This window comes from Orbicella franksi, chromosome 11 (assembly GCF_964199315.1).
Source record: "Orbicella franksi chromosome 11, jaOrbFran1.1, whole genome shotgun sequence".
NCBI classification, from domain to species: Eukaryota; Metazoa; Cnidaria; class Anthozoa; order Scleractinia; family Merulinidae; genus Orbicella; species Orbicella franksi.
The window spans coordinates 26,796,380-26,822,485 of record NC_138155.1 but is presented as its reverse complement, the minus strand read 5'-3'; the positions used below and the strand labels follow the sequence as shown (position 1 = coordinate 26,822,485).

General features: G+C 40.5%; 5 protein-coding genes and 2 pseudogenes across 6 annotated transcripts in view; 3 read left to right on the top strand and 4 right to left on the bottom strand.

The window, feature by feature from the left end:
* Positions 1 to 444: 444 nt before the first annotated feature.
* LOC145460694 (monocarboxylate transporter 13-like) lies at positions 445 to 8,588 on the bottom strand. The gene is made up of 5 exons (XM_081445580.1): positions 8,033 to 8,588; positions 5,212 to 5,437; positions 3,601 to 4,172; positions 1,951 to 2,320; positions 445 to 623 (listed from the first exon to the last, which is right to left on the bottom strand). The coding sequence occupies exons 1-5, from the start codon at positions 8,033 to 8,035 to the stop codon at positions 445 to 447; spliced, it is 1,350 nt and encodes a 449-aa protein (XP_081301706.1). The 5' UTR covers positions 8,036 to 8,588.
* LOC145460689 (monocarboxylate transporter 13-like) overlaps positions 6,839 to 26,106 on the top strand; it is a 29,956-nt gene continuing 10,688 nt past the window's right edge. For both annotated transcript variants that reach the window (XR_014039879.1, XM_081445574.1), the window contains exons 1-3: positions 6,839 to 7,674; positions 8,837 to 9,071; positions 9,498 to 10,072. Coding sequence is in view for 1 of the 2 variants with exons in the window: in XM_081445574.1 (XP_081301700.1) it covers positions 8,837 to 9,071; positions 9,498 to 10,072 (810 nt within the window). In the remaining variant the exon portion in view is untranslated. The remainder of the gene's footprint in view (positions 7,675 to 8,836; positions 9,072 to 9,497; positions 10,073 to 26,106) is intronic.
* LOC145460691 (uncharacterized) lies at positions 10,069 to 13,480 on the bottom strand. The gene has a single exon (XM_081445577.1). The coding sequence runs from the start codon at positions 12,848 to 12,850 to the stop codon at positions 11,519 to 11,521; it is 1,332 nt and encodes a 443-aa protein (XP_081301703.1). The 5' UTR covers positions 12,851 to 13,480; the 3' UTR covers positions 10,069 to 11,518.
* Positions 13,784 to 17,367, bottom strand: LOC145460690 (uncharacterized). Its single transcript, XM_081445576.1, has one exon. The coding sequence runs from the start codon at positions 17,364 to 17,366 to the stop codon at positions 16,011 to 16,013; it is 1,356 nt and encodes a 451-aa protein (XP_081301702.1). The 5' UTR covers position 17,367; the 3' UTR covers positions 13,784 to 16,010.
* On the bottom strand, positions 19,375 to 20,149 carry LOC145503380 (uncharacterized; annotated as a pseudogene).
* On the top strand, positions 21,741 to 23,306 carry LOC145460687 (uncharacterized; annotated as a pseudogene).
* On the top strand, positions 24,324 to 25,731 carry LOC145460692 (uncharacterized). The gene has a single exon (XM_081445578.1). It carries the CDS (start codon positions 24,327 to 24,329, stop codon positions 25,632 to 25,634), a length of 1,308 nt encoding a protein of 435 aa, XP_081301704.1. The 5' UTR covers positions 24,324 to 24,326; the 3' UTR covers positions 25,635 to 25,731.

The window sequence follows — 26,106 nt, the reverse complement described above, 5'->3', positions numbered from 1 at the left end:
ATTATTCAAATTGCAATAAGACAGAGGGACATTTTAAAACAATCAAAATGTACATTGTACATTAAGGCGAAGTTTTGAACCAGGTTGTAAACTCAGGGGAAAGACGAATAGTTTTTTGTCCATTACAGAGTATAGCCTACAGCATTTTGCCAGTTGCCCTCGCCCTAATTTTCCAGTTCTTGTTTATACACCTCGCCCAGGTGGATAACGCTATCTACCGGATAGCGTTGTTTGTTTTGTTAAACCTATCCACTGGATAGCGATTTATCTGGATAGCGCTATCCAGCGTTCAAACAACTGGGGCCTGGGTCTTGCCCAAGAAACAACATCATGAAACCGTCTAATGCTAGAACCCAGACCTCTCGATCTGGAATTCATGCGCCGCTGCGCTCCTCAGCTAAACATGGAGGTAAGCGCCTCGATAATTGTATAATTCAAAGCACGTTAAACGACTGTACACTTTTCCACGATCATTAGTGCCTCAGTCATAGTTGCATGGTCGTTGTCCTCTTGATCTTCTTTTACAAACAGAAAGAGAAATACCACAGCAGCACTTAGAGAAACAAAAATACCCGCCATATAAAATGCCGGAGGATACGAGCCAAAACTGTCCGCAACAAGACCTGCAAGAATGAACTATAATGAATTAAGTGAACAAAATGTGCATTGTAAATATAGGCGAAGCTTTGAACCAGCTTATAAACTAACGGGAAAGACTTCCAGTTTTAAGGTCGAAAAGTTGATTTCCCTTATTGATTACCATACATTTCGGTTCGGGTCAGCGCACACTAGGGAGAAAGCCCAATATAGGTTTGGCAGGATGCGGGATGAGAGTAAAAATAAAGGCGGGATACGGGATGACAGAACTTTTAATAGCGGGATGCGGGATAAAAATATATCGACGGGAACAGGATTTGCTCATTTTGACAGAAGGGATGCGGGATAGTTTTAAAATTGACGGCGGGTTGCGGGATGAAAAACGGGAAATTATACGTTACTGACGTTACATGGAGAACTGTGACTCTAACCAGGCGGGATCGAGATAAATATTCTGACTGGCGCGAGAAGGCGGGGTTGAGGCAAAAATAGAAGCGGGATGCGGGATTGAAAGAAACCTATGTTGGACCCTATAGGGAACATTTTGCGGATGCATGAAGCGGGGACATTTTGTGGCGACTGTTTTCCTTGTGCGACATTACCGTTTTTGCGCAAAAGTTCTGTTGCAGGGACTGTCCCCGCGACATGATGCATGACTTTCAGTTGGTTTGAATTCGTGGGTCGTGAAACAGGGACATTTTATTATAAAATGGCATCAATTTAAACGCCACATTATTTGCACTGCCCTTGCAAATTGTTCCCGCTACAACATAGAAATGGACCCATAGTCGCTTCGTGTGCACCATTTCCGCAACATACGTCCTATGCCTACACACGAAGAGGCTTGTCCCCGCGTCACGTCCCCAAAACATGACCGTTAGTGTGTGTCGACCTTTTACGTAAGTTATGAAAATTCGACAGTCGATGAAAGTTCAAACTGTCGTTCTTGTTCGACTGCAAAGTCTAGTGCGCTGAAAAGTCTAGTGCGCTAGTGCGCTAGTGCGCAGTCGATCGATTTGAACCTACTTACATATTCATGAAGAACGAGTGAAAGTATACGGTTTTTCAGGTATATGATTTACCCAACTGCTTTGCCTCTTTCCGCCCCCGGCCACCCCGGGGGAAGGGGTTTGATCGCACACTGACAATAATTGATGAGAGATAAAGTAAACTCTTGTGCAAATCCCATCCGACAACCCGTATCGACTCTAGTTTTCGTTTGATCCAGCGTTTATCGATGGCCGTCACGTAACGCAATACAAGACTATTTCATGATTTATGATTACATTCTCATCTACTCTCGTCTTGGCAACGTCCTAAGATGGTATGGAGAATTAAGATTTTCATACGTACCGCCTAAGGCAGGGCCAAACGCCGATACGATGTTTGTAATACTCTGGAACAAGCCGAACCCTCGGACTCGTTTAGTTCCTTGAAAACAAAACATAACAGCCACACACATTGCACTGCCCATGGCACCATCTGTACAGCCATAAAGTATAAAATAAAACACGAGGTAAAGATTTCTTCTTGCGAGGGGAAGAAGTAACGACGCGATTCCTTCAAATGCCGCGGCGATCTGGAAAAGAAAGTGCGCTTGGATCCATTTGACGTCACACAAGCGACCAATCACGGGACGAATTAACAATGACGTCACACCACTGTAGACGTACAATTTGGAGGATTGTGTGGGAGGTATTCCTATAGTTTCGCAGTAACGAACCTGTAAAAAAAATGAACTTCACTGAAATATTGTTTTTTTTGTCAAAAAATAAAAACATCGGTATGCAAGTTTTTGCGCAACGTTGCAAGTTGGGTCCCCATGACATTGTTGCGTGCGACGTTGACCTTGCAAAAATAGAACCGCTTACATTTTCTGAAACATTTTGCGTAACAATTTCAACGACTCTCTACCATCAGTAACATTACGCGCAAAGACATAAACTTGATTATATTCTCTGAAACATTGCGCAAAACAGGCTCAACGTTTGTCTACCAAGTGTAACATTGCACAAAACATTTTCAACATTTATGCGCCATCTACTACATTGCAAAAGAGTTTCATTTGTCTAGTATCCGTGTAACATTGCACACAACAGTTTAAACGTTTGCTTTCTACTTCTCAAACTCATTGATAATTCATTAAGTCGAAACAAAAAAAAAATCACAACCGTGAAGGAGTTTGAATACCCCTCTTAATTAGCATAGATTTTGACGTTTTTACTTCTCCGTTTACTTCTTAGTTTTTGTTTCGATTAAGAAGATATACCAAATACTCGAGACAGTGTTTCATCGGCTATCCAAACACCTCGAATTTCGTATTTTCAATTCTCTTCTCTGTGTTTGGATATCCCGATAAAACACTGTCTCTAGTTTTTGATATATTACTTACAACATGGCGCTCAACAGTTAGTAAAACATTTATCTTACTCTATGTAGCACTGGGCACAACCATTTCAACACAAGGCTCGATTACCAGCCGCTGTTCAGAAAAGAGCCCGCGCTCCTTCCTCTCTTCTCGTGGAATAGATATCAGTGATTTTTTTACCTTTTGTCTCCCAGTGTAACAAATTACATTAAAATCATAGAAAGCTCCCAGAAGTAGCTTCGTAAGATAAAAAAAAAAAAAAAACTCCAAAGCGGTAAAAAAGGAAAAAGGATGGTAATGCAGGTAAAGAATGAGATATAGATCAAAATGTTCAAATGTTCTTGTTTATAGTGGTCAATGCACTTAGCTACGCCTAACTAGTTCACAGCGCATGTCACTTAAAACTGAAAGAAACAAATAGGGTTAAAAATCGCAACTGGCGGGAGGCAGACCAGTTGGTTATTTACAAACATGGCTGAGGAGCCGAACTAGGGTCTACTGAGAAACAACTCCAGCTGAGTGGTCAGAGCGGGACTTGAACCCGCGACCTCCGGATTGCAAGTCCGACGCCCTAACCACTTTAATATACGCTTAATGTTTCAAGATGTGCTATTTGAGTCTTTTAACAGGCTTACCATGTGAACAGAAGGGATGTAATGTCCAGTGTACGTCAGACACACGGCCAAAGTGAAAATAACAAAGCGCTTATTCCTAAAAACTGAAAAGTCACAAAGTTTCCCCTTTATCTCATCCTCTGCGCTGTTTTGCTCGGTACCAATATCACCAGGCATTCGACGAAAAACGCAAACAAGAGGACCAATTAAAGCAACAATCCCTGCCATGGCCATAAAAGCTCCTCTCCAGTCAAGTGCATCGACTAAGGCCTGCACTACGGGGCTCATTACAAACAGGCCTCCGCCAGGCCCTGTGGCAACGAGCCCCAACGCTAATGAGCGCCTTTTAATAAAGTATCTAGGTATGACCAAGTACAAAGGAAGAAATACGAAACAAGATCCAATGCCAAAGACAATACCATAGCTTATCATGATGAAATAAATGCTGGTCCCACGTGACGTCACTAGAAGAGCCACTATGCTAATAAGGGTCCCCACGATGGCGGTTTTAAGGGGTCCAATGCGATTAAAGACTTTTGCGACCAGCATGCCGTACACGCCTGTTCCAACCATAGCCAGTGAGCCAACTAAAGCTGCGGTAAAAATGAACAGTGGTGAACTGTCAGACGATCCACATGGTTCACCAGTCGCCAAGAGCAGTTAGTACTGGATTGTATAGTATGGAGCGATTAGCAATTATATATCGTCTTTCCTTTTTTTTTTTTTTTTTTTTCTGATAGCGTCGCTCTTACTGGATGGCATGTTAGTCCATCTAAGGGAAGGACGGGAGAGGAAGGGGGGGGACGTCGTAATTGGAAATTTTGGGGGGGCACGAAATTTTTTCTCACCTTTAGGTTGTGCATGATGTTTTTTAACATCAAAAATCAACCTGGATATATAGTAGAAAACGCTAGCTCGATTTTTTCTCCGTGGCTCCTCTCGCACGATCTTTTTTCAGCAGTTTTCGCTGTGCAGGAAGTTGTTTTGGGAAATTGACCACTCACCCACCCTCCACCACCGCTTCAAAAAAATTATGGCCCGTCCCCAAGGTTACCCTTTGTCATCCTCCAAAATACTTTGTCTATTTGGCTCCAACAACTTGCTACTTTCCATTTTTACCCATGGGTGAAGATTGGAGATATGACAGAAACAAGTGTAGCTGATTGACCAAATGTTAATTTATTATATGGTTTTGGTTTCACGACACGCAGTTATGTTACAAAGGTTTTTAAGTGAGCTTGGGGAATAACGCGAAATTGTTCTCAAGCTCTGCAAAGCCAAAACCAATCGCGTCTTGCCCTTGCGCGTTTTCCCGCGTGTTCTGATTGGTTCACTGTGTTGTTTGCGTTTCTTGTGATTGACCATTGAAATTTTGTTAGTTTTAGCTTTGAGACACTCAAATGAGATCTTCTATGATACCGCTCTACCCACCTGAGGGGACAAGACCCCTGGACTAGTCCCCTGCGATTAGTCCCGTGCGACTAGTCCTACCAACAGTTCACACCAAGGGTTCTGAGGGACAAGTAGCGAGGACTTGTCCCTTCAGTTCAAACCGAGGGACTTGAATTGTCCCGTCGCTTGTGTGCTGACCTTTAAGCACAAACAAACGAAGAAGTAAAACCAAACCCTTACCTGTCTTAGCTTTTCCTTGTTGAAATTCGTCCAGAAGCCAGGGAAACAGAATTCCATAACTGTACATTAGACCACAAATAATGATATTACAAAATGCACACACCACGCAGACCAGCCATGACCAACAAGAATCAGGATCACAGGATTTCCTTCGAGCTTGAAATTGTTGTAAGCCATCTTGATTAACAATGATTTTAGTCGAATCTGCTTCTTCCGTGTTAACGCTCTGTAATTAGGAAATTGATTTTACTGAATTAGCGTCTTTGGTCCCTATTGGAGAACATGTTATTAGCCATGCGAGAGGACCGCACTTGGATCGGAGAATACATGCTCTCGACACTAGACAGGACTAGAAAGGTTGAGAGTCAATATTCTCACAGACTGATCCTGAGCAAGCTTCATAGTCAATCAGATATTTATCTGACGACTAAGGGGTTGAAAAAGAGCTGCAGAAAGGTTACCAGGTTTTGAAAATCATTTCACCGGCCAAAAGAAACCTTCCGTGGCTTAAGATTAATCAATGTCTCTCTTAGTTTTCTTAGTCATGTCACAGCATATTAGCTGAGGGTTTTTTAGAATTAACTGGAACTCGCGTTCGGCTCTCAAAACAAGCATGTCCAGTAACGTTCTGGTAGTTATTAAATGCGGAAGTCTCATTTACTGTTAGTGAACGTCATCATCATCATCAGTTCTCGAGGCGCCAGTAGGCGCATAAGGTCGTGAACGTATTGGTGAACGTGGCTGCGCGTAAAAAAAATCTTGTTCTCTCCAAAAATGAGGCTTCATGAAACCATCTTCGTGTCGCTTATTGATAGGTGCACAATTGATAATAATAATGATAATATTATTAATAATGATAATAATAATAATAATAATAATAATAATAATAACAATAATAATGGGAATTTGCAGTGGCATTTCCACGAAGTGGCCCTTCATCCACTGTTTCAAGATCGAATTATCAATAACTATTATACTTGAACCTCTTCAATACGGACACCAAGGATGATAACATAGTCAGAGATTATATGAATTCGCTGAGACTAAGTGAACTATCCTTAATATTGAGGTGTCCGTATTTATATGGAGCGGACCGAAAGGAGAAGTTTGACTGAGTATAGTGGAACCTCGCCGGCGTTGTGACCACCTTGACACGATTCCTTGAATCTGCGATGTTCCTTTCATTATTTCAGAACGCTCTTTATCCATTAGTATTTTTAGACTCTAATTGATGTTAGCAAGAACCTCAGTTGCCATTAATCTACGTTATTTATTGCTTCATTTGATTCATAACGATGAAGTTTGATTGCTTGTGTAATACTACTGACCAAGAAAATTATTTGCGATATTCCTGATAAAAATGTAAAAAATTGTATCTGAATACAGTAATTGTTTCCCGTCATGTGATCAGTCCTAACTGTAAGCTATACATACCTATTAAAAAAAGTCGTTCCTGTTATAAAGTAATGTAATGCAGTCTATTCCTTCACAAAAACACATATTAGCTTTATTTATTATCTTTTAGTTTTTCATATCGATACAGGCAAAAATGACTTAAATTTCCCTTTATATCATTGAGCGATCAACAGTCTCATGTTTTGTCGCCATTTCTTAAATTCACTGGGGATTATTTCGGGACAGGTCTTCTAGAGCATGGACCAATTAACAGCCGATAACTGCATTTCCACTTAGGCCCCATTTCTATGGTCTCGGTAACCCGAGACAACCGGTACCCTCCCCCCAAGTTACACTAGTTCACTTATTTCTTTGCAAAATTCAACCAACTGTTTACAAGAGGATGGCGAACCCGTCTCGGGGGACGCAACAACTCAGGAGGGCGAGTTGTCTCGCCTCAGCAGGTAGGGTAACCCTGGCAAGCGGGACAACTTTTCTTCATATAAACAGTTTGGCTAGCCTAACCGGGACAATTCTCGGCGTGGCGAGTGTCACGTAATCCTTAGATTTAGGATTTAAAGCAGAAATTCGTATCAAAGCAGTGAAAATTAACTCTGCAAAGCCCACTTTGATCGATTGACCAAGGGAAACTCAAAGAAAGAGGATATTTCCACATTTGATTATTCAATAAGGATTATGAATAATCATGTAGGGTCAACTTTGACTCGGACTACAGGACAACGTTTTCGCATATAAACGCTCGATAAAGTTTCCTCAGGGGCAGGGTTGTCTCGGGCACCCAAGACCAATATAACTGGGGCATTCAAAAGCGACGAACTGGAGTAATTATAAGTGTCTTTGTCTGTTTACACTTGCAAATTAAATTGAGCCTAGCGTGACAAAGCCATCACCACTTAACAGTTTCAATCAGTGGTGCAATACACGAAAGTGACGGCAATGCGCTGTTTAAGCAGGTTTAAGCCACCGTTCGCCGGTAGATAAGTAATTTATTTACCTGTCAAGTGCTGATCAGCCAGTACCTAGAAGTTGTTTTGCAACTAAACGCAGGTAAGAACTGACACATGTGAAAATACAATGAATCGAACCATTGTAGATCACGCTATCGAAGTTGGAACTCAGCTTCAATTTTACCACAGTCTTATACCTACGTGTCGATTTTGAGATTCTACTCTAAGTCGATTAAAACCCGGCGAGCAATAGATCGAAACAGTAGCCTCATTTTGTTGTAAGTTATATGTTCTTTAGTTATCTCTTTGTCTCAGAGACACGTTTTCGATGTCAAATGTTGCCGTTGTTCAACCTTCATTGTGTCGTTTTCTTGCTCATTATCATTTTCATGCATGCATCAGTTATTTGCATAGATATTTCTTCATTTTAAGTTAGATTTTAACATTTCGTTACTCACCATTATAGTCAGCGACCTTTTTTCAGACGTCGTGTACAGTCTATCGTGTATAGAGACTTTCTGCAAAGTCTCCAGCAATATCAGATCTGATAAAATCACGCGAACTCAGGTGGGAGCCGGCCGTCATATTTTAAAAGGAGCGTGACTCATTGAGTGAGTTTGTCACGTAGCGTTATTTTCAAGTTAGCGGCTACGCGAGGATCTGGGTAAAAGACTTAACTCTAGCTGTTTGCGAAAAAGTTTGAATGAACAGTCATCACCATTTAGAGGACTTCATAAAATGTGAATGGTGCAATTTTCCGGGTTTCCGTAATTCAATATCCCCACAGCCTTGACCATGACCCACCCTCCCAAATACAAACCTTAAATGCTCAATGTTTTTGGGAATTACACTAACATATTGTCCGGAGGGACTCTCGTCGGAAATTTTCAAAAGAACCCCTAAGAGATACCAAGATCCTGTTTTGTGGGCCGGGCTTGGCTTAAATTTTTTCACCCCTAAGAGATACCAATTCTAAAACAACACATTATCTTTTGTCATATTTTTTTCGGCTTAATACCCTAAAAGATACCGCCAAAGTTCCTGCTGTGGACCTCACGAGGCTAAATGCCCTAAGAAGTACCAAAACCGTCTTTATAACCCCTGAAAGGTGCGACGACCACCCCTGTTCTTTTTATATGGGAGTCCACCCCGGGCTATTATCCCAGCCCACGTTATTTTTGTTATAGGCTCCATCCTGTTTCATTATGTACAGGTTTCTGTTGTCAGCGTAGCATTTTGCTTCTTGCTCGCTTTTTCTGCAGATGGGCAATACACGTATATTTGAGACGCTGAATCACTGCGACATGTCAGAGGATTCTATCACGGATCAACCGAGCAGGCGCATTGCGAAGGAGCCTCAGCTTGATTCCTGTTGGTCCTGGGTTGTGTGTTTGGCCTGCGCTTTCACCAATATTATTATCTGCGGTGTTGTTTTCAGTTACGGAATCATATTTCCTACTCTTTTGGAGGAATTTCAGCAAGGAAAGGCCACAACCGGTAATGTATAAAATCTTACAGATTAGCCTGCAGCTACTTTCCGCTACAAAGTGCACCATAATTGTCATGGCCACTCAGCTGTGTTCTATTGGAAATCCGCGAGTAGATTCCTTTTTGCCGTGCGTCTGTTCAGTAATAGATCACAGATGACGTCAAAATGTGGTCAGAACAAAAAAGGGGAACACGAGGCAATAGCTGAGTGTGTCGTCACAGATGACATTTATCCTGTCACTCTAAGTAAAGGGCACGTTGTTTGCCAGCCATTTATTTATTTTATTTTATTTTTTGTATGCACAATTAAAACTAAACTGATGTGATGAAAACAAGAAGAAAGATAACACTACGTTACTGCATAATTTGGAAAGTTTATACAGTTTATAAAGAAGACTATTTCTCTTACATTCCTCTATGATATCTTTTCCTCAGCTTTAGCTGGGTCGTTGGCCTTGGTTGGTCAAGGTCTTTTTAGTCCGCTTGTAGCCAGAGTGTACAATCGAGTGGGGCCTCGTACAACGACCATAATTGGGGTCATTATCTGCTCAGGGGCCCTTCTGGTGACCTCACAAGGATCCAACATGTACATCATCTTAGTAACGTACGGAGGCTTCTTTGGTTTTGGTTCATGTTTTGTATTCTTCCCTACGTATCTGGTAATACCTTCATACTTCGTCAAAAGACGTTCGTTTGCATTGGGGCTTCTTGCTATGGGCCCTGGAGGAGGCTTGTTCGTAATAAGCTCTATCGTGGAGGCCCTTCTTAATGTGCTCCATTGGAGACGGACGTTCATGGTCCTGGCTGGGTTGGTGGTGGTCATCATTCCCCTTGTGTGTACTATTCGACGTGTTCCAAATATGGAGGAACAGTCAGCGAGCAATGGCGTTGAGCAAAAAGGCACATGTTGTGAACGAACGCTTTCACCCTTCAGAAACAAGCGCTTTGACGTCATTACGCTGTCAATGGGCTTGTATTACGCTGTACACTATATCCCGCTAGTCCACATGGTAAGTGTTGTCAGCAAAAGCTCCAGCGTTTGAGTAGAATGTACTATCATTAGAAATAGCAATTAATTGAAGTAAGTGCAGAACAATTTAGAGAGTAATAAGGTGAAAATACGACCACGATTACTCTCTTTATTCTCCCAATTGGCATTTAGCCAGTCAGAAGCCCTTTCCACTGCCCTTATTTCCTGCGATATCAGGTCACTGATCTGATATCACCGGATTAATGGCCGAATGTAGATGTCAGGTCGACCTTGGATATTTTGGTTACGACACCGTCTCTCCAAAATGCGCCTCAAATATCAAGGGCGGACCCAGGATTTTTCTTAGGAGGGGGTGCACCACTAACGAAAGGCGTAACTGACTGGTGAGGTAAACAAATTTTAAAAGAGAATATGTCATCTCATCGGGGTAGGGACGCGCACCCCCTGTACCCTCACCCTAGATCCGCCCCTGAATATTATGGTTATGGCTCTTCCAAGCTCGCCTAATTTGCCGGAGTCGATTAGTACAATGAGGTATAGTAATTGTACAATGACGAGGTCCGAAATCAGTTAGACTACGAGTGGTCGGTTTTTGTCCCTGAAATCCTCCGCGCGCGGAACTCAGTTAATATTATGCAAATTAGGGAAAGAAACGAGGAGGGAATGGGGAGAAGCTCGCAGCTTCGCCGCTCGCCGCTTGCTGCTCGATCGCTCTAAGAAGCGTAAGGAAAACGCTAAGTCAGGTTTGGTTTAGCATTACTAACTCTTTTGTGTTTTCTGCGTTATCAAATTGCGAATTTTTTTTCTCTGGGGCGGATGCTAGTACAAAGGACTGAATCTTTACCACTACTGTACCTTTAGATGATGGATTGTACTTCTTTAATCTTCATGAAAAACTGGACATATTTGCGCACAACTCTATGTCCTAAGCGCAAAGCGAAACTGCCTGGTCTATACTAGCGAGACCAATGCAAGGTTTCACCGGGCAGTCAATCAGACTCGATTGCCAGCCGCTGTTCGATAAAATGAGTGCACGCTCCTTCTCCCAAACAATTACTCGGTCTTTTCTGGGGAAGAACTTCGGGAACCGAACCCGAGAGAGCGGCAGAAGTCGAGCCTAACTATGTCTTATGGGAGTTACGTCCTGTTTGAGCATCTTGAAAAGTTCAGCCTGAATGTTTCAAGTGCGTCGTTTGTAATCCGTGTTAATCTTCTGTATCCTTTACCATCCTGGATCCCTCATGGTTTATTGGTGTTTTTCTATCTTAGTAAACTGCAATTTTTAAGGTAACTTCCATTTAAAGCCGGGTGATTTTGTACGTGGTCAACATAACTCCAAATACCATGCTGGAGCTCCTTTGACCCACACACAAAGACATGATTTAAACAATTAATGATTTAACTAATATAGGCCCAAGTAAACCATTCTGTAACTGGATTGTGTACCTCCACTAATATGAAAAAATTAGAAATCACAGAAGGTGTTACACATTTTACTCCAACATTTAACTTGGGATCTTTGATCAATGTTGTTGTTGTGAAGAAATTGCTTGACTATCCATCTTTGAAACGTTCCTCCTCCAACTACAAACAAACGCTTCCCAGACACCAGAATATTCATTTCCACAATGGCTACAGTGCCTCGATCAGTCAGATTATAAGTTGAAGGTTGAAAAACAGTCGGTTTAAGAGGAGCTAAAATATTCATCAGTGACTCGGATTTTTCTCGCGGAGTGTTCGCGCCTAGCGACGAGCTTCCAAAGTCTGCGAAATCGCTGGCAAGAAAAACAGGTACAGAAGCGGTACTAACATTGTTGTAACTTTGAACACGCGCTGTTAAACTTGATATACACTTCCTTAGCGTAGCCATGCTTTTAATATGTCGTCCGTCCTTTAAAATTTTTTCTGCCCGAATGTGCACAGAGATAAACAGCGGACCAAGGTTTTTTGTGATGAAATCTCGCGCAACATGAAGGAGTTTTGAATTGAAGAAAATGGCAGCTTCATCAGAATGCAAACGCTTTGTCACGTTTGGTGATAATTTAAACTGTGCTCTATATGATCTTTTTGTGTTACTTCCTCTCCATTGATCCAAACCCACACATGGAAGCCTCTCGATAACTTCATTCTCAAATTTTTCGTCTGATTTTACCGCAAACACATTCATGCAAATTGTTCTTTCAACCTTGATACCTGCAGATATTGTGTCAGTGTGGCTAGTGTTGCAAGGAAAAAATGGCTGTGTAGTTTGATTATATTTTATAGCTTTTCTTAATTTTGTGTAATCAAACCGCACCACCACGTCCAGTTTACCTTGGCAGACATCTTGAAACTCTTTCCAGCTTATTAGCGTGCCATGACCGCGAAAACGAAGCGTGCGATTGAGCGCTGACACGTTATAATACATTTCAAGTGTTTCGAACCCCTTGTTTGTCGCGAAGCCATACAATCTTGAATTCTTTACAAATGGCACAACAACTTGTCGCCCGCCGTACGCAGCAACGGCTGTAAGGTCGAGAAAGTTATTCGTTGCCGCTGTTAGTTGCTCCCAGTAGTTAAAAGCAATAAAAATCTTTCTTCCAGCACTTTGCAAATTGCCAACAGTTTCCTTGCGTGATGTGTTGAACTTAAAATTAATTCCTTTGCGCGAGAGAGGCGATGAAGCGTCTTTGTCACTATCTCCGAAGTGCTTTATGATCTTTCGTTGGAAGAACAAAATGACCGCTGTAATTCCACAGAAAAGAATTAAAGCTACTCGAAGGCTTCTATTCGTTGGCATCCCTTTCAGTAAAGCCATTTGTTAGCGCAAAGTTGTTTTGTATCTTCATGCTCAATTGCAAACGTGCTGCTTGACTAACTTTCAAACAAAGATATCTTAGGGCACCTTTCGCCCTCAGGGAGTCAGTCCACTTTTGAATTGATTCTCATTTTAAAATAAATCAGTGTGTTTTCTCGGGCCAGAATAGAGCTAACCACTTGCTTACGAGACTATATGCTCGCATGTTGTTCAACTGCAAATAAATGTTTTCCAGACACCAGGATATTAGATACTCATTTCCATTGAATGGTCACAGTTCCTCGATCAGTAAGACTGTGAGTAGAATGTTGAAAATCAAAATATCAAAAGAGTTCAGTATGTTTCCCCGCCGAGTTTGCGTGTCGAATGCATCTGGATATTATTGATTATGTCTATTGTGGGGTGAGAGAGCTGCATTTGGCCAAGCTCTTTTTTTGTGTGTGTTCATTATCCCGCAAAAAATAATGATAACAAGCTTGGCCAATAAAGGATGTATTTGTGCCACAAGTTAAGAACACCTTTTTGTTGCGGGACACAGCAGGTAATCCCAATACGAAAGACCGCTCGGTTAGCCAATCGCAGCACAGGATTTGGTTTCGCTCGCGGCGCTAGCCATCTATTAGGGAGTTTACGAAGTTTACGCCGACGCCGAGGACAACGTCGGTTAAAAAATGAATTTATATTTAACCTACGAATCTCGCGATACTCTTGAGTCATTTACTTTGTTTATCGCTGCCAAAACTATTGCAAAACTAAATCCGGAACACAGCGATAAATTTGAAACAAAAATTTAAAAAATTAGCCGTCGTGGTTCACGTTCTCCAGACAACGCAAAATTTGGTCATTTCACGTTGTTGTTTGAGGAGGACGGCAAAGAAATGTACCAAGAATTATATATTAACGCACGTGCACAGCCATTGTTCTGCTCATTAATTCTTTTGTTCAGTGACGTTGCTGTTGCCGTTGCCGTCGTGGTTTCGTAAACTCCCTAAAATGACAATTTTTTTACGGCAGGGTAACATTCAATGAATGCATGAACTCAGCTTTTACAAGCAGAAATCACATTTTATGAGGTAGAACCTGCAACACGATTTAACATAACAAAACCTTAGCTAAGGGGTACTTTCAGTTTAGCATCATTCAGTATTGACTGTGAGATTCAGAGATTTCAAATGAAGCCTCCGAAGAGTGCTGAACGGCACCGCATAAATTATTGTATTGCAATTAGTATAGGTAATCAGACGGTTTCGAGTTCAATTTGGAATTAATTTGCACGAGTGAGTTTGTCAAAAAGCTGAAATCGCGCGAGCCGCTTCGGCGAGTGCAATTTAAGCTCTTGGAAAAACTCACAAGTGCAAATTAACTCCAAATTGAACGAGAAAAACCGTATGATTACTCATTGATAATATAAACATGAAAAAATTCGCGCGGAGGAAGTGCCGGAAGATCTTTCTTGAAGCCATTTTTTCTCATTCGAGAAAACTTTTTTCAAAGTTTACGCACAAAATTCTCGTCATCATTTTACGTGATATCATTGGCTTAGAAAATTTCCTATTGTCTTTCAGCCAATCATAATCCAGAATTACGATGTGTAATTTGCACTGGTGTTACACTTTTTGCACTGGTGTTACACTTGAACTGCACTGCTCTCAGCCAATCAGAATCGAGTAATTTTTTCACGTATATTAATATATATCCAATAGTCACCTCGTTATAGACTTCAGTAAACGTAGATGATGTGATCGCTCACAATTATTTATCTAAGTAAGGCTGGCTTGCATCGTTAGCCCTTTTCTCATGTATGGATTCTAATTTGCTGTTCTGTGGGTCCAGTCACGCTATTTTGAGTTATTTTGCCTACGTACAAAATTACCTTTAAATGGAAGGAAACCTGAAAATCGGTAGTCTACTAAGTAAAGATAGAAAAACACCAAAGAAATAATAACAAACCATAAAGGAACAAGGATGGTTAAGGATGCAGAAGATTAACACGGATTACAAACGAAAAACTTCAACATTCAGGCTAAACTTTTCAAGATTGACACGGATTACAAATGGCGCACTTGCCGGCACAATTTAGCATATAGTAGGCTACACTTTTTAAAATGCACAAACTGTGACGTTGCCCTTTTACGGCAATGGATCTGGATATGTTCAAAGGAGTGCGAAGGGGGAAGGGGAGGGAAGGGCGAAATCCAACCTTACATTTACTGTAGGTGCAAAGCATGTACAGTGGCCAAACATTTTCATTCGGTTGAGGAGAGCAGAGCAGACAATCTTATACAAGCCAACCATTGATCTGGAGATACAAATTTATATCACAGGATTCCTGATGACTCTCAGATAAATATAATTCTAGAAGCGAGTAAGCACAAACACAAATTGAGCACTGTGAAACACAACATACGTACACGATATTCGAAATAAGAGTAGCAAAAGCCACGAAATACGAGACGTTATCATTCTCATTCTCATTCTCATTCTCATTATCGATATCATTATCATTATCATTATCATTATCATTATCATTATCATTACCATTACCATTGCCATTACCATGATCATTATCATTATCATTATTATTATCAGCGCGACACTGTTGTTCTAACATCATTACTAACTTATCAATAACAGTTACCTATAATGTTCATACCTTATTGACTTTCTATATACCTGAGTTTTGGAAATAAAACCATCGAAAAGTGTTTTTTTTATTACCCCAAAAAGTTGCCTTTCTAATGAAAGATTTCTTGTAGCTTGTATGAATTCCTATTTAACTTTTTAACTAGGCTGTTGTCGATTTAACTAAGTTGGAAAAAGCATTTATTTACGTCAAAAGAAATGGCATAATTTATTTTTGCAATAACAGACAACAAAATTAGTCATTGCCATTCTGTACTCTTGTACTTTTATCAGAAAAGTAGCCCGGCGAACTCCGTTATTTTTCAAGTAATTTTTCATTTCCTTTGTCGTTAAGATAGCAGTCCCCTACCACATTAACATACAAGAATCCGCGGATAGTATAAATGAACTGGTTCTCTTTTTGATGTAAGTAATTCAGCAAGGACTTAACTGAACGATAACATTGTTCATCTTAGCTAAAGTTGACCTCTTACTGTGCCAGTGTTTAAGATTGGATTGTGTTTCTCTACTTATACAATTATAAATAGCAGAAATAATTACACATTTTACTCCGACAATTAGCTTTGTACCTTTGGTCAATGTTGTTATTGTTAACAAACTGGTTAAGTATCCACGCTTGAAATTTCCCCCCTCCAGCTACAGATAAATGCGTTCCTAACACCAGAATATTCATTTCCACAATGGCCACGGTGCCTCGATCAGTAAGATTGTAGACCGAAGGCTGAAATATAACCGGTTTTAGTGGAGTTAGAATTTTCATGAGTGATTCAGCGTTTTCTCGAGCAGGTTCAACCTGTTTTGACGAACTTCCATAGTCTGCGAAATCGGCAGCAAGAAAAACCGGCATATGAGCCTTACTAACTTTCTTGTGACTTTGAACTTGCGTCACTAAATTTGATAAACACCTCACGACCGCAGTGATATTTTTAAAAGTACTTAAAATCCTTTCTGCGCGAACGTGGACGGACACAAAGAGTGGGCCAAGATGTTTTGTGATGAAGTCTCGCGCAATATGAAGGAGTTTCGGATTAAAGAAAACGTTCGCGTCACGCAGAGAACCGAGACGGTTTGTTACCAATGGCGACAACTGAAACTGCGCTCTAAATCGATTCCTGCGTTTGCTTCCTCTCCATTGATCCAAACCAACACATGGAAGCCTCTCTACAACTTCATTCTCAAATTTTTCAACAGAGTCGACCGCAAACACATTCATGCAAATTGTTTTTTCTACCTTGAAATCTGTAGATATTGTGTCAGTGTGGCTATCGTTGCAAGGAAAAAACGGCCGTGTGGCTTGATTATATGCTGTAGACTTTTTTAATTTCGTGTAGTCAATTCGCACCAGCACGTCTAGTTTGCCTTGGCAGACTTCTTGAAATTCTTTCCAGCTTATTAGCGTGCCATGACCGCGGGCACGAAGCGTGCGATTGAGCGCTGACACGTTATAATACAGTTCAAGTGTTTTAATACCCTTCTCTGTCGGTAAACCATGAAATTTCGAATCATTAACCAATGGAACTACAACTCGTCGTCCACCATATGCAGCAAGGGCTGTCAGATCAAAAAAGTTGTTTGTCCCCATTGTTAGTTGTTCCCAGTAATTGAAAGCAATAAAAATCTTTTTGCCATGGCGTTTCATGTTCTCGACAGCCAGCTTACTTGAAAAGTTGCTCAGCGGGTTTGTTGCGTTTTGCCAGAGATATGATCGATCGTCGATATGTGTTCTTCCTCTGTTATCAGTGCTGGTGGTTCTTCGTAGATAGAAGACACACATGACCAGTATTGTAATTCCACAGAAAAGAATAAATGCTTTTTGAAGGGATTTATTAAATGGCATCCGGATTGGTAGCACCTTTTGATTAATGTTCTCCATTTAGCTTGGGTTGGTTCTATCTTTAAGCCGCCATGCTCCTGTGTCGTTCGACAAACTCGTAATCAACATTGATATAATTGCTCATACAAATTGGATCCTAATTTAGTCACGGTTAGCGCTAAATTTTACAAGTTCGTCGTTTGTAATCCGTGTTAATCTTCATTCTTACAGCGCGTTTACTGAAACCGGGGCCACCCAGACAATGAGAACCAATCAGGTGGCAGAACTGAAACAATAGATTCCAACATTTTCAAATCCAGCCAATCAAATCAAATCAAATCAAATCAAATCCTTGTTTCTTTGTGGTTTATTATTGTCTCTTTAGTGTTTTTCAGTCTCAGTAAACTGCTATTTTCAGCTTTCCTTCAATTTAAAGGTAATATTGTACGGTTTATTATTATCTCTTTAGTGTTTTTCTGTCTTAGCTAACTATTATTTTTAGGTTTCCCTCAATTTCAAGGTAATATTGTACCTGGCCAAAATAACTCAAAATACCGCGAATGAGCTCCTTTAAACAGAAATACATTTCTTCCCAATATATATTTGCCCAATATTGTAGAACTTTTATTTTATGTCGTCGGAGCACGCTTAAGGAATTGTGATCTCAATTTAGGATTTGGCGAGTCACTATAGAACTATTTTGTGCATTTTATCGTTATGTTTAGCGAAGCTTCCATGCCGTATTCCTATAAAAGCGAAAATTAAAAGAATAAACCAAGTATAGACCAAAACATGTTTCAAAAACAAAATTCCTGTCGGTAAATGAGTCCGTGTGTTTGGAATTTGATCGGCTGTATTGGTTTGAATTGAGCAAATAATAATAAGTTAATCACTAGAGTAACATGCGCATACAATAGAGTTATTTATGACCTCGTAAGTGTTTCAAGTGGGTATGGAACGAAGAAGGTGGGAGGAGCTGCTTATGACCATTATAAAAATAGTTCTACGATGAGTTGAAAATATACAGCTTACACAAAAAGAAAATAAAAAGCAGAAAAAATTGAGAAGGTTTTTGTCTTTTCCTGTTCTGTTTTCTGTCAAGAAAATATGATCTTGATCATAATCCATTGGTTCTGTCCGTTAGTTGGATTGGTAGACATGTTTTTAGACAGCCAAACTAAAAAATTATATTGCTGCTTTTCAAATTCCACATCAATAACTTGGTGATAATCAAATATTGGTTATCAGATAAGAAACCAAACAGACGACGACTATTAAAAACAAAATGGAGAAAACAACGCTTAAATAATAAGCGTCAAATAAACCGAGATTGCCGATCAATTTTTACATATCACGAAGAACAGGCGATAGATCTTTCGAAAGAACTTCCAACCCATTTCAAAGAACTTAGCGTAGTTTCTTTTCCAAAAACAAAATAAGGAAGGTTGAAAAATAATCGGTTTTAGAGGAGCTAAAGTGTTCATCAGTGACTTGGAATTTTGTCGCGCTTGCCTTGCACGTCTTAACGAACTTCCATACTCCGCGAAGTCGCTGGCAAGAAAAACAGGTACGGGAGCAGTACTAACATTCTTGAACCTTTCAACACGCGCTGTTAAATTTGATATACACTCCTTTACCGCAGCCATATCTCTGATAGTTCTTGCCAAGTTTAGAATCCTTTCTACGCGAATGTGCATGGCGAAAAAAAGCGCGGACCAAGACTTTTTGTTATGAAATCTCGTGCAACATGAAGAAGTTTTGAACTGAACGAAATGGCGGCTTCACCGGAACGCATACGGTTTGCGACAACTCAGTGATAATAATTTAAACTCAAGGGCACCCAACGGCCATTTTCTCCCGAATGCTTTTAAACGCTGTTTTAGGCTATCTGGAGTACTTTTAAAGCTCTGTAGGTTAATTTTAGGTTGCGCTAAAAAAATTTTATCTGTTCGGTTATTCTAGGGAAACTTGGGTATTCTCGAATTTATTAAGGCTTTTTTGTCCGTTCCCCGAAAACCTTAGGTCTTATCGCCTTTCCGAAAGTGATAGCTGACCTTTTTTCGGTACCCAAAACAGCATTTTTTTACGATCCGAAAACAACAGACATTAAATTTCTCATATCACGAAAGTTCGAGTTGACAATTCTCTCAAGAAAATCAGAGGGGATTACAGGCCTTCCGAACAGATAATTTACCGAAACGATCCGTTGGGTGCCCCTGTTAAACTGTGCTCTGTGTGAATACTTGGTATTACTTCCTCTCCATTGATCGAAGCCAACACATGGGAGCCTATTTATATTTTCATTCTCGAATTTTTCAACAGAATCAACTGCAAACACGTTCATGCAAATTGTTCGCGCCACATTCAAGTCCTCATATGTGTTTCTGCGGCGATCTTTGCAAGGGACAAATGCCTCTGTAGCTTGATTATATTTTGCGGTTTTATTTAGGCTTGTGTTATCAAAATGCACCAGCACATCTAGTTTGCCTTGGCAGACATCTTGAAACTCTTTCCAGCTTATTAGCGTTCCATGACCGCGCGAACGAAGCGTGCGATTGAGCGCTGACACGTTCAAGTGTTTCAGAACCCTTCTTTGTCGGTGAACCATAAAATAACGAGTCCTTAACAAAGGGAACGACAACTTGTTGTCCGCCATACGCAGCAAGCGCTGTAAGATCGAGAAAGTTGTTTGTCGCCGCTGTCAGTTCCCAGTAACCGAAAGTGATAAAAAGCTTTTTGAAAGGCTTCCGCGCTTCGTCCTTGCTTTGAAAGCTGTTTAACTGATTGTTTTCTTTGTTCTTTGTGTAAATTGAAGATAAGCATACGGTAAAATAAAATAACATGATAAAAGAACATAATAAAAGAAAACAAATGGAAACGATTAATATGTTTCTTCGCGGATGTTCAGACCATTAGGATCAATTGTTCTGCCTTTTTGAATTAAAAAAGTTTCCCTGGCCTTACGGATAGAGTCTCGGTTCGAAAAGATTTTTTCGATGGGGATTAATTGCATGTCGTTAGCAGTGTGGTTAGGAGAGGACAGGAAATGTTCGGCGGCTGTAGTAGGTTTAGATTTGTTGTTAGGGTTATTTATGGTACGGCGGTGTTCATTAAATCGGTCTTTTAATCGTCGTTTCGTCTCTCCTATGTATTGTAAATTACAGCGGTTACATTGAATCATGTAGATGAGGTTTTTAGTGTCACAGGTCAGGTTGGATTTTATGGCGCGCGTTTCCCCGGTAGAAAAGAAGGTATATGTAGTAAGTCCGTGAGAACTTTGTAACCATTGCTGCTTGGCAAACGGCTCAACAAATGCATTAAATATAGACAAGCCAGAATATTAACCTGATGTTGGCTTACATAGATTCCTAATTATTGTTTTTACTAAAGTTAATTGTGTCGCGTCCAGGTAAGTTCAAAAGTGGGATAAGGGTGGAGACCAAGAAAAATAAGATTTGACCTTGATTTTATGTCAGGTGCAAACCAAAACTTCGGCATTCTTTGGAATTACTAATGTTTGTCGGCATGCTTAATAGAGTTGACTATGCAGTATCAGCCAACCGTTTATCTCGAGTTTAATATCACAAAAAAAAAATCAGTTAACTCTCCATGCCCTTGATTTATATTCTTCACGAGTGAACAAATACATAGGCATCAATGAAGATAACACAATAGACACTAAGAGGCACCGCGAGAGATAAAACATTTTGAAGGCATGCAAAACAACTGTACCACATGCAAGGGAAGACATGCGGTGTTGTAGGCATTGTAGAGCGTTTTTTCAGTTTTCTATGTCGTTTAAGTCCTCCCTTCTTCGGAGAGGAGACCTTAAAATACAAAACCAAAAGACAAAAGGGCGCGGTTGCTTATTGCATGGAAACCCAAGCAGATCGATCTTACTATCATTCTGGAACAACCCCATCATCACTGCACCTTTTTAGGCGCAAAATTAGTGAACATTACCGTCACAGAATGCGGTGCATGTTACTCAGATGCCGCGGTTATGTTACTCAGATGTCTCTATTCATTAAGTTACTTTTGCTTTATATTTAATACACACGACCGTAATTTTATTTATTGTATCCTACAGATAGCTGGTTAGTTTTTTTAGCCGTATGGTTGTTATAGCCAGCAAATACCATATTTGTAGACTTCAAAATCAATGTATTTTTCTTCATTTCCTTTTTGGTATAAATAAATGTTGAAGTTGTCCTTGTTGTTGCGTGTTGTTTTCCCATAGACTTGCGCATATTGTTACGCCGGTATCAGTGGTTTGCCCCTGTTTTGATACCCAATACCATTTGTGGTTTGTTCGCCCATAGAAGTATTCATCCTGAGGTCATAAGCCATATTAATGATGTAGTGTTCTTAAATGTTTGAGTTAGCGATGCAGTTGGCTGCGGAGTTTATTATGAACTGCAGCACGTATGGAGCATGTATGAAGATATAACCGAGACAAGCCAAATGCAGAAGATAAGTAGAAATACGTCACTATTCTGGCTGCCACATAACAAATCCCTTCTCAAACTATTTGTTCTTCTCTGTGGAATTACAGTACTGGTCATATACGCAATCTGTCTACGAAGAATCACTATCACAGACAGAAGAGACATGCAACGCATCTATAATCGATCAATTTCAACGATGAACCAACTCTGCAATCATCATCATCATCATCATCATCATCGTCATCATCATCGTCATCATCACCAAAACTTTCGCAGGAAGAAAGAAAAGAAAATTTTGCGGCGACCAGATAAAAAGATATTTATCGCTTTTGATTACTGGGAACAACTGACAATGGCAACGAATCATTTTTTTGATCTCACAGCACTTGCTGCGTATGGTGGACGACAAGTTGTCGTTCCATTTGTAAAAGACTCGTCCTTTGTTGTTCACCGATAGAAAAGGGTTTTGAAACACTCGAACTGTATTACAACGTGTCAGCGCTCAATCGCACGCTTCGTTCGCGCGGTCATGGCACGCTAATAAGCTGGAAAGAGTTTCAAGATGTTTGTCGAGGCAAACTAGATGTGCTGGTACATTTGGACTACACAAACTTACCTAAAACTGCCAGATACAATCAAAACACACGCCGGGCATATTTTCCTTGCAACAATAATCATAGGAACACATTTTGGGGTTTGAAAGTTGAAAGAGTAATTTGCATGAATGTGTTTGCGGTAGACTCTATTAAAAAATTCGAGAATGAAGTTATAGAGAGGCTTCCATGTGTTGGCTTCGATCAATGGAGAGGAATTGATAACAAGTACCCTTATCGAGCGCAGTTTTATTTGTCATCAGTTGTAACAGACCGTTTGTACTCTCGTAATGCTACCATGTTCTTCAGCTCAAAACTCCTTCATGTTGCGCGAGATTTTATCGCAAAAAATCTTAGCCTGCCCTTTGTCTCTGCGCAGATTCGCGCAGAAAAGATTCTAAAGTCTGGAAAAACTTTTCGAAATGTTAATGCAGTCGAGAAGTGTGTATTGCAATTGACGGGGCTTATTCAAAGGCACAAGAATACCAGCACAGCTCCCGTACCCGTTTTCTTAGCCACCGATTTCGCGGACTATGGAAGTTCGTCAATACGTGTAAGACAAGCGCGACAAAGTTCCAAGTCACTGATGAATATTTTGACTCCTCTTAAACCGGTTATTTTTCAACCTTCAGCTTATAATCTGACTGATCGAGGCGCCGTAGCCATTGTGGAAATGAATATTCTGGTGTCAGGAGAGCGTTTGTTTGTAGTTGGAGGCGGTTCTTTTCAAGAGTGGCTAGCTAGTTAGTTCCTTAATCGGAACAACATTGACCAAACATCCAGTGCTAAATGCGCACATGAATTGTGTAACAGTTTGTGTGGTTTATAACTTTAGCAGCAGAGGCCTTCAAATGACTTTTCAGACGTACCATTTATCGGAAATCTCACTTATGTACGGACAACTCACTATATTCGCTATCGTGACTGGATTTTGTGAATCCAATATATCTTTAGATTAAAAAAAAAAATAATAAAATAATTGATTGGGAGGCTGTGGGGGTGAAATATGCGAAGAAAAGAATTGATAAGAGAGCGACTGAGGAAAGGGACGGCTAAAAGGTTGCATTCAGTCTTGCTAAAAGAGCCCTTTCAATTTATTGCTTCAACGATAGGTTAACTTAAAAGGTCAACTTTGCAATACTCAACGACATATCTTCAAGATGACATATAACTCAACCAAGCGTTTCTTTTGCCTGCCGACTCAACTTAACAGCTTTTTTTTATTGGAAACTAACGTTAGAAAGTGCCGGGGGAATAACTGGAACTAGTACTTCTAAGGAGGGAGGCAATGAGGGAGATAATTTGAGCGCTTTGCATGATGGGAAAAGAGGTAACGTGAGATAGCTCAGAGGGCCCTTTGATCATTGTCCTGTGTCATACAGGTAATACAATGGACCTTTTCACCGGTGTCACGCAATATAAACACTTTTTCGTATACATTTTTCATTTAACGAAAAACTACCAACATAGATCAATTTATGATGTCAAGTTCAGTAAATACACGAAGTTTCATAAGAACCCAAACTTGCCAATTTTTACAAAGAAATGTTTGCCAGTATCAGTAGAAAGCTCCATTACACCAAACCAATCCAAAGAAATTGTCTGTTCTATTTGTAATCTTCGCTTGTTTGCTTCACTAGTGCCCTGAATTAACACAGCATCACTAATTACTTGCGTATTAAATCACAAAAAAGTCCATGTTGGGGATATCAAAATTCCAGTATGACCCTGAGGCTTCCTGACCAACTTGCAAATTTTCTACGATTACTTTGTCTTGTAATTTGCATAGGGATTTTGAAACAAAGCAAACAAAACTCCAATTTTAGAACTTTGACGAAAAGCCACTGTGTCATGTTAGAATTTAGATATATCGAACTGAACTCTAGTTCGTAGAGAATCATAGATCTTGGTGAGGGATAGTTCGGAAATTGTTTGACATACCCATATCCCTGAGTTGAACAGTTTGTCACGTCAATAGGATGCAGATTATTAATCAGAAGACGTTATCAACTTGGATACCGTTTAATATTTCCCTTCGAAAAGCATTTGTTTTCATAGTACTAGTCATTTGCGCCCTCTATCTACGAAGAGCCACTATCATAGACCACAGAGAGAGCAGCATCTTGCCATCACATTCCCGGCACAACGTAACTAACAGCTTGAAGAGCGCAGTCGAAAACACGCAAAACCGTGGCAAAAAGATTTTCATCGCTTTGGATTATTGGGAACAGCTGACCAGGGCGACCAGTAACCTTCTTGATCTGACAGCCCTCGCTGCTTATGGCGGACGACAAGTTGTCGTTCCATTTGTAAGGCATTCGAAATTTTATGGTTCACCGACAGAGAAGGAGTTCAAAACTCTGGAACTGTATTACAACGTGTCAGCGCTCAATCGCACGCTTCGATCGCGCGGTCATGGCACGCTAATGAGCTGGAAAGAGTTTCAAGATGTCTGCCAGGGCAAACTAGATCTGCTGGTGCATCTTGATTTTCATAGACTAAGCGAAACTATAACATACAACTCAACGACACGGGCATTTTTCCCCTGCAACGATAGCCTCCTATTTGGCTCGGATTTCAAGGTTGAAAGAATAATTTGCATGAACGTTTTCGCGGTCACCTCGGTTGAAAAACTCGAGAGTGAAGTTTTAGAGGGGCGTCAATGTGTTGGTTTTGATCAATGGAAAGGGAGTCAGAAAAGGAATATATTTAGATCCCAGTTTCAGCTGAAACCATTAGTAAAGAGACTTATGCGATACCCAAGCACTGCCGTTTTCTTTAGTCCAAAACTCCTTCATCTTGCGCAAGACTTCATGGCAAAAAATCTTGGTCCACTCTTTGTCTCCGTGCACGTTCGCGCAGAAAGGATTTTAACTTCTTATAAGAGCTTCACTACGGTCGTGCAGTGTTTATCAAATTTGGTGGCGCAAGTTCAAAGGCACAAGAAAGGTAATAGGGCAGAGATGCCGATTTTCCTAGCAACCGATTTCGCAGACTATGGAAGTTGGTCGAAAAATGTTAATCCTGCGCGACAAAACGCTGAATCGCTCATGAAAATTCTAGCTCCTCTAAAACCGGTTATATTTGAGCCTTCAGTCTACAATCTTACTGATCGAGGCACCGTGGCCATTGTGGAAATGCATATTCTGGTGTCTGGGAAACATTTATCTGTAGTTGGAGGCGGCCAGTTTCAATCATGGATCGTTTCGCAGTTTGTTAGCAAGAACAGAAAATACCGAATTTTCTCTGGGTGCACTCGGGTGTGTACCTGGGTATGCCATTTCTAATTTGATCATTAGAGACATAATCCATTCTTTAAAAGCACAGATGTAGTTAAGGTTTAGCAAGGGTAAGCCTGTTTGCCTCGTAGTCTATCACAGATACTGATGGCTCAAGCTCGTTGGCCGGGGACATCGTGTTGCGTTCTTTGGCCAGACACTTTACTCTCACAGTGATTCTTTTTCCACCCAGGTGTACTGATAAATCGGTACGGCGAATTTAATGCTGGGGGTAACCTGCGATGGACTAACATTCCATCCAGGGGGGAATAGAAATAATCCTAGTTTATGTAATTTTCATGTTGCTGAAACCGGGATAAGCTCCGGATTGATAGGCCACTTGGCTCGTATGCAGACTTCACCTTTTTTTTCTTTTTTTCTTTAGTGGACTCGTTCGGCTGGCGTCACCAAGTCCCCAACCATGGGAAAGGATATTTTCTTTAGGCTTATAAGAATAGTTACCCAGGTTACCCAAGAGCCG

Coding starts and splice junctions, on each gene's coding strand:
- LOC145460694 (XM_081445580.1), bottom strand. Junction 2,321..3,600: donor ACATCCCTTCTGTTCACATG/GTAAGCCTGTTA, acceptor TTTTTTTTACAG/GTTCGTTACTGCGAAACTAT. Junction 624..1,950: donor GTTTGGCCCTGCCTTAGGCG/GTACGTATGAAA, acceptor TCATTCTTGCAG/GTCTTGTTGCGGACAGTTTT.
- LOC145460691 (XM_081445577.1), bottom strand. CDS start 12,850: ATGGCTTTACTGAAAGGGATGCCAACGAATAGAAGCCTTCGAGTAGCT.
- LOC145460690 (XM_081445576.1), bottom strand. CDS start 17,366: ATGGAGAACATTAATCAAAAGGTGCTACCAATCCGGATGCCATTTAAT.
- LOC145460692 (XM_081445578.1), top strand. CDS start 24,327: ATGCAGATTATTAATCAGAAGACGTTATCAACTTGGATACCGTTTAAT.